The sequence below is a fragment of the Lolium perenne genome, chromosome 5 (genome assembly GCF_019359855.2).
Source record: "Lolium perenne isolate Kyuss_39 chromosome 5, Kyuss_2.0, whole genome shotgun sequence".
NCBI classification, from domain to species: domain Eukaryota; kingdom Viridiplantae; phylum Streptophyta; class Magnoliopsida; order Poales; family Poaceae; genus Lolium; species Lolium perenne.
In genome coordinates this window covers 153,714,109-153,721,969 of record NC_067248.2, presented here as the reverse complement: position 1 = coordinate 153,721,969, position 7,861 = coordinate 153,714,109, and the positions used below count along the sequence as shown (strand labels likewise).

Here is a 7,861-nt window from a genome sequence, read left to right as displayed (position 1 = left end):
AACTTTAGGGTTGATAATTTTATACATTTACCGTAGATCACTCAAGTATGGAGGGTTGATTATTAGAACATAGAGAGTTGATAACTTTTAGCCTGAAAAAAGAAGTAATCGAAACGTATTAACATGGATGCTAGTTTGAAGATCTCATCGAGACCGACTCATAGGTGAAAACAGATTCTAAATCGGAGTTGTCGTTTGTGAGATAAAATATTTTGAATTTTCAAATTCAAAAAGATTCTCGCTTACGTCATCATCAGATTTATTCCTTTTTACATGTATGCAGAATTTTTCTGAAATAGCATGCACTACAGTCTAAAACGTGCCTAAAATGGAAAAAAGAATTATGTCCAAAACTAATCGCTCAATTTACTTTAGACACTTAACCGCTAGCTAGGGTAGCCCGGTAACGTAGGGCTAAGGTTTACGGTTTTTCTCTAAAACAAGATGACGTATACACAACATTAAATCTGAATATGTAGTTCAAATCTCAATGTTTCATTTCGTACAGAACCACCGAAACAAAAACAGAGTCCCGGCATGTGCTGGCTGGCTCTCGATCGTATTATACGCTGCACGCACGCGTCGTAACGTCATCGTGCGCATCGTATCAAAACAGATGCGGCAGTCAGCCGTCGCGCGCTTTCGTGTGCGCGTGGTAACATGCACACGAACGCTAGCTCGTGTATCAAAGTCTGCTCTTCAGCCAGCTCCTAACGTGCTACTACCACAGATTGTCAACTCGGGACCGGCAATGGCGCTAGCGACGCGTCAATGGATGCTGGTCATCATCCACGCCCTCGCCGTGATGGCGATCCCGGCGGGTGCCGCCGCCGACGACGTGGACGTCACGGGTGGCTACTTTGTAAACGACTGCCACCAGCACTCACGGTGGCTGTCCACCGCCAACGGCACCGCCTTCCGCGGCAGCCTCCTGCCGCTCCTCGACGCCCTCCCCTCCGCCGCCGCGCCGACGGGCTTCGCCTCCCTCCGCTCCGTCATCGGCCGCGCGTCCGCACGCGGCCTCTGCTTCGGCGAGGCCTCGCCGCCGCACGACTGCCGTGAGTGCCTCTCCATCCTCGCCGGTCGGATCGACTACCTTTGCAAGGGCAGCCGGCGCGCCGGGTTCTGGAATGCCGGCTGCTTCCTCGCCTACGCCGACACCACCGACGCCAACGCCTCCTCCACGGAGGAGGAGGAGGACTTCTTCTCGTCGTCCGTCGACAACGACGGCAGCGGCGTCCTCAACTACTACCCGGACTTCTACAACGCGCAGAGCCTCGTCGACCTGGCGCAGTCCCTGGCGCCGCGCGCCGCAAACAGCACCTCGGGCAGGATGGTGGCCGCGGCGAGCGCGACGGCCGAGGCGAACAGCACCGTGAGCGCGCTGGCGCAGTGCACGGGGGACGTCACGGCGGCGGACTGCGCGCGATGCCTTGAGAGATCGGTGCCGGAGGTGGCGCGGTGCCTCCTGTCGACGTACAAGCACGGCGGCGTTCAGGCGGCAGGCGTGGTGCACGTGTTCCGCTATAACTGCTACCTCCGGCTCGAGATATCCGCTCCGATGGGGAGATGGGCAAGGCTTGGTGAGTTCCCTAACGATCCGTCATGGTCATGCTGTGGTCTCTTCTACAAGAATGGTGTGACGACCGTATTTGCGTCCGTGTGCAGGGAGGAAGATGAGAGATCATGTTGCCGTTGTGGTGGTGGTCGCCGTCGCAGTCGTCCTCGTGATCATCGGGGCAGCTTTTCTCGTATGGAAGCGAGTTCGTGCCGGAAAAACTCGAGCTGCCATGCCCGACGTCTCGACAGCAAGCTAGGGATGCAAGCTAAGGGATAGGTCTCCGATTGATCTGATGTGGTCAGCGGCGTCCAGTCAACACTATGCTTTCTCTAACGCGCTTGCTTGCTTGCATTCGTTAGTGCCCTTAGCTTCCTCACAAGTGGGCATGCTTAATTAAGGCTCAGCTTGTCAGGCTGGCTAACGAAGAACTGTTGCAGTGGAAAATTGTTAGCTCAATACAAGGTAGCACTGTAGCAGTGCGTTGCGTGCGCGTCAGAATGAGGAGTAACGTGTGGCGTGTGTAGTGTGTGAGTGGCTCTGCCACATGTAACAAACAATCTATAAAACCTCTTTTCTCCTTAATTAAAAAGATGAGCTACCATCGGTCGTCTGTCCTTGAAAAATATTTACAGCTCATGTTACATGGTTTTATGACTTTTTTCTCTACTATATAAAAAGGAGGAACTGGTTCTATTTCCTCCGATCGAAGGTTTCGTCCTACATATTTTTCATCTGACCATTTTACCCTCCCACCACACCATCAAACGATGCATCACCGCACCATAAATGTTGTCCACCATCACCGACCATAATTCATGGGATTACTCTTTCACGCAGAAGAAACCGACAATATTTATGAGGTCAAACTTTTCGAAGAAAACCAGGACATCGTGAATCCCCAATCCCGTGACCATGGTCCCCAGTCGTACGCCGCCTTCCTCCTGCCACGCCGCGAAGCCTAACTCCGTCGATCTACCCCGTCGACCCCAGCTTCATTGCCTAGCAACATCAGCACTAACCGGGCAATCGCTGGTGGCGCAGCTCAACCCCATAGCCGTCGCTGTCCAGGAGGGGGCCAAGGCGCAGAGCGGTGCGCCATCTCGCGGCGCTCGACCAGCGGCTCAACATCACGTCGCATGCCTTGGAGAGGATGCAGCACTCGTTGTCGGAAGAAGACGACCCGGACCCAATGGATTCCATGGTCATGGGGAAGGGCACGCTGCACACCACAATAGGATCGTGGACAGGCAACAATACAGGGGCGTCTTCGGCGGCCCACAGGCTCGCCTCGCCTCAGGCAGGTATGGAGCGCAACATGAATCAGGGCCGCGCGGGTTTTCAGGGCGACGGTGGTTTGGGAGGCACACGTGGCAGTGTTCTCCGAGGCATTGGTGGCGGCGGTGGATCTTGCGGATGCGAAGATTTCTAGCGGGCGAACCGCTGCTAGACAAGATTGACCTGATGTGATGGTGTGTGACGCACTCTTCTCCCCCTCACCAATTCTTCTCTCTGCACGGTGAGGTGTGGCGCGGCAGCTTCGGCCTTCATGGGCTAATCTGGGTTTGCAATCAGACTTGGTTCCCTTGCACTAAATAAGTTTTCTTGTTGATGAGCGTTTTAGCTTCTTGTATTGAATCAAATTTCGAGGCAGGTGTTATGAACTAAATATATTCTTCATTGGGTAGGTTTGGGTAGGTTTCTAAAATCCTGATGGAAGCAACGCAGCCATGGTTGCTATTTCACAATAACAGGGAATAGCATCTGGAGGAAAGAGGTGTACTTATTGACTTATTGTGGAGAAGAAACATCACTACATCAGCCATGCCAAGAGAACGAGCTGACTTGAGGGTTACAGATACAAATGCTAGGTAAGAAGAAAACAACAAATTGTTGTGTGGCGATAAGGTAGAAGCACCGGCATAATCTGCTCCATTTAATCAGGTGGAATAACTTCTTACATGAACTTTAAATCACCGGGTGGAGTTACAGTAAAATCCATCGGATCTGCACTCCTGTAGAACTTATTTTTCTTTTCAAACTGAACTTACATTTCACTTTTTTGGGCAGTGCAGGGATGCACTCAATGTTGCACAATGCGCATGCCCACCTTGTAGTCCGAATTCGCCAGTATGACGACTGTAAATGTGATGGCTATGAGGAGAATCATAATTCAATGAATTATAACAGGTACCTTCTTTTGTATTGTTTAGTTAGACACTGAATTCCAGTTCTCGTCATCTAAAAAAACATAAATCAAGACCAAGACACTTGAAATACCATACAAAATTATCCATCTTATTCATAAAATATGAGAATAAGATTCTTTGCATTATTTCATAGACTTCTATGGCATTTTGTGTCATGTTATTTCTCCTGAGTTGCCATGCTGGTTTGTTTATACCAGTAAAACGTACCAAGAGATGTTCAAGAAAATTCTAGGTGCTGGTGCTTGGTGAATTGATCGCTGGTTCATGTACCTGGGAAGTTGTCATCTTCTTAAAGTAGAGATAAAAGTGCATCTAATTCTACGTTTGTTTGAATTGTCAAATGGATCAGATGTTACATGTCTGCAACGCTATATCTGTTTATTGTTAAATTATATTGGGTAATGGTTACCATCAGTTTTAGAAATATATATTCTTTGATTGATCCCAATATCAGAAATGAATATGAGTGAGGAGTGTGAGATGGACTGAAGCATTAGCCGTCAACTGATTTAGCATTCGTGTACTGATGTACAACGTAACCCAGATTGCTAATTCATATTACAGATAATTTTATAATAATCAAATTACTTCCAACATCATCTGATTGTAATGTATGTTTCTATCAGGAGTGTTTTCTTGTAAATATGGATAAAGAGTAATGTTGATGGAATTTAAGTGAGTATTCTGTGAGTTCGTACATGCTCATAAAGGACTATCACACACATGCATTCTTGGAGACTAGAACCAGTCAAAATATGTGTAAATCTGTTCATGAATGTTGGCACTATCTCTATAATGAATTTCATGACATTATTTTCGTTTTGCTATGAAAATACTCCTTTTATGAATCGTGGTCTCGCGGAGTGGGGTAAGGTGGCAATGGTGGCAGGGTGGGGTGCGGTTGCCGATTGCTGCTTGAATAAAATGGTAAACCATATTTTAGGTTTCGCTTCCGAATTGGCCAGATAAAATGGTAATCAATAATCACAAGAATATCTGTTTGATAAATTTCTACGCAATCTGTATAGCTGGTCTGCAAAATTTATGCTTGATTTCTTTTCAAATGATACAGAGTTGAAATTGATCACATGTTTACTACTTGTTTATCTTGTTATTTTGTTCCTGGGATTGGAGGAGCCATTAGTCCTAACTCCTAACCCGTATGTTTTATTTTTTCAAGAATACCGGTGTTCAAACTTCAGATTCCTAAAAAGCGATCCAGGAGTTGCACGTCGTGCAGTGACTTCGAACCTACACGCCCGCCATCTAGCCTTTGCCGCCCCTGTGCTCTAGCCCAACGCCTACTCCTCGAATAAGGAGCAGGTGCCTCGCGTACACCACGTTCTTTCTTCTTTTGCACTCGGGTTTTCCAGCGTTCGTCATATGTATGTTCAACTATATGACACCATGACACCAATAAATTAGACGATTGGCATGTATACCTATTACTTCTATTTTCTATTTCAGTACAGTTGATTTACAGAACGAGAATTCAATGATCCTTGGATAAGTGCTCTTCCAAAACTGAAGGAATTCAAGAGTAGTATGTCCCAGGCAATATAGAGTAGTATATCGCAAGTTCCATGTTTGTTTATGAAATCATGTTACTTTAATCTTCCAAACATAGAGTAGTATAGACATGTGATTGCACCTAAAATGACATTCACGTTATGCTTCCTGGTTAGCTCTTGGTCAGCGTTACAAGACAGGTAGAAAGAACTATTTTATTTTCGCATTCTCTTCGTTCATTTTTAGCCAACCACATCAATTTTGAAAACGTGTTGTATAGAATTAGTGGCTCCTGGATAATATTTATCAGCGACTGTCCGCTTTCTTGCATACTATTGACACTGTTATTGTTAGGGTACCATTAGGCATTGCATGTAGTATGGAAAAAAAGAAACAAGCATATGAGGTTAATTTTAATTCCAATGTATTATTTACAGGTCAAGGATCAAAGATACATCAAATGAAAAACTTTCAAGTACAGGTTGGGCAGATTCTAATCTATTTTATTTACCATTTGCTACCAAAGGATCTTATCCTTGCGACCTCTGTTCCCCTCGCAGGTACCAGGAGCACTCAGCTGCTGATGCCGTGCAGCCAATGAAAGGTGAGACTGAGAACCACACGGATTACACCCCCGTGTATTTGTGTCTACGCCTATGCGCCTGTCTGTGCTGGTGCTGTGGGTCTTTGCATTTGAGCTTTTGCTGATATTGAATGCATATTGGTTTAGGTGGTGCTATTGTGACGGAGCCTGCGAGTACGGCAGAGAGCCGGGCACCGGAGGACCCGTAGACGTCCTGGTTCACCTAGACGATCTAGAAGTTCACTAGGCTCAACGAAGCACTATTCAGATGTGTTCGTCGTTGGTGGATTTAAGTGGTTAGTTTTCGGCATTTTGATTCGCTGTAAAAACAAGTATAATGTAGGAGTTATTGGATGTCGGAGCCCGAATGTACTGATGCATGTGCTGGTTTTGGATGTAGGCGTGTGCTGATTTTCCCCAATGGAAATAATGTGGACCATCTCTCCATGTAATTGGCTGTTGCAGACTCGGGGAACCTCCCCTATGGATGGAGTCGGTACGCTCAGTTTATTTTTGCAATTGTAAATTAGCTCCATCAGGAAATTCCAAGGGGATACAACTTGAAAGTTTTGAATTGACTTGGAACAGTATGAACTCGCTGATTAATGCTATCTATTTAGATCATTTACCGAACTTATATGATGGTATTGAACTCTGTTAGGAACTAAGTATCCTGTGCAGGTACTACTGCATGTAAGTTGTTGATAGTGCTATTGAAGATGTACATGATACATGTCTAGGTTATCAAACATACATAGTGGGTCAAATGTGTCCAGTTGATGGATAGAATGTTTACTAAAAATCAGTACTGATATTATAATTTCTAATTGCACATTTGAAGATGTACATGATACATGTCTAGGTTATCAGACATTCCTACTTCTAAAAGGAATTCTTCTGCAGCTATAAGACTCTTTTCACGGCAATTATAATTTAGTACAGATTCAATGCCCAAACAAAAGGGTGTGACCAATCACAGTATGATTCCTTGAATCAATGACGGCTGTAATTTCACTAAACTGAGGACACTTCATGCCTCTTACCTGAACAAATAACATGTCTTGTCAAACTAAGAAGACTAGGATACATGTCATGATGTAGCAAGATGAAGTTGAGTAAGATTTCCTGGTCAAGATCATTCAAAGTTTCTGCTAAATGACTACATAATTTATACATGAACTTAACTATAGTAATGCAGATGATTCTCGAGGAGTTATTCGAGGAAAGCTACCTTGTTAAGAGCCCGTCAGTTGAGTAGAAATATTTTTGCATAAAAAATATTACGAGCTTCCTTTAACATATCAGAATATTGATATCTGCTATCGTAAATAGAATTTACTGGGCCAAATAGTTTTCAGAATGCATGATACTAAATTTTATTTCTTGTAATCTTGTAGGTGTGCTGCTCGTTTTTAGAATTGCTTTGGTTACCTACCATTCCAATAGTATAACATGGTTCATTTCTGATCGTTGGTGTGATGTATTTCATACCATCAGTTACTAAATGAGATGCTAATATTTTCTTAAGATTGTGAGCGGCTGTGTTGTAAGTACATACACCCTTTCTTGTTTATACTACCTCCGTTTCAAGGAAGAAGGCGCCCTCGTTTTACGAGCTTTTCGTTTGACCAAGAATTACTTTAAATAGATGAAGATTGTTTGTATGAAATTAACAACATTAAAAAGTGATTTTCAATACGAACCCAACGATACTATATACATATAATATAATCAAGATTTTGTTGCTCAACTCGCCTTATTCCTTGAAACGGAGGTAGTAAATTATAAACAAATAGTACATTTTGATGTGTGTCTCGAGTACAGTAGCGCTCTCTTCAGTGTCTTTTCCGTTAGCCGATGTCTTTGCGGCGGGTGGAGAAACTAAAATAACGATGCAACACTATTGTAAGGTTGTCTTCTTGAAAGTAGTAGAATATAGATGTTTAGATATGCAAATATGATGGATACCGCAAAATTCTATTAAAGAGAAAATTTGTTCTC

At 44.4% G+C, this 7,861-nt stretch overlaps 1 protein-coding gene, 1 long non-coding RNA gene and 1 other non-coding gene across 3 annotated transcripts; all 3 read left to right on the top strand.

Moving 5' to 3' along the window:
• The first annotated feature begins 676 nt into the window (after nucleotides 1–676).
• Nucleotides 677–2,184, top strand: LOC127300287 (antimicrobial ginkbilobin-2-like protein). Its single transcript, XM_051330382.2, has 2 exons — nucleotides 677–1,583; nucleotides 1,669–2,184. Exons 1-2 carry the CDS (start codon nucleotides 752–754, stop codon nucleotides 1,815–1,817), a joined length of 981 nt encoding a protein of 326 aa, XP_051186342.1. The 5' UTR covers nucleotides 677–751; the 3' UTR covers nucleotides 1,818–2,184.
• A 2,201-nt stretch (nucleotides 2,185–4,385) lies between these two features.
• On the top strand, nucleotides 4,386–4,493 carry LOC127304951 (small nucleolar RNA snoR103). Its single transcript, XR_007853612.1, has one exon. It is a non-coding gene; the product is annotated as a small nucleolar RNA snoR103 (small nucleolar RNA).
• A 1,518-nt stretch (nucleotides 4,494–6,011) lies between these two features.
• LOC127304869 (uncharacterized) lies at nucleotides 6,012–7,387 on the top strand. Its single transcript, XR_007853563.2, has 2 exons — nucleotides 6,012–6,156; nucleotides 6,261–7,387. It is a non-coding gene; the product is annotated as an uncharacterized lncRNA (long non-coding RNA).
• The last annotated feature ends 474 nt before the right edge of the window (nucleotides 7,388–7,861 follow it).

Coding starts and splice junctions, on each gene's coding strand:
- LOC127300287 (XM_051330382.2), top strand. CDS start 752: ATGGCGCTAGCGACGCGTCAATGGATGCTGGTCATCATCCACGCCCTC. Junction 1,584..1,668: donor GGGGAGATGGGCAAGGCTTG/GTGAGTTCCCTA, acceptor GTCCGTGTGCAG/GGAGGAAGATGAGAGATCAT.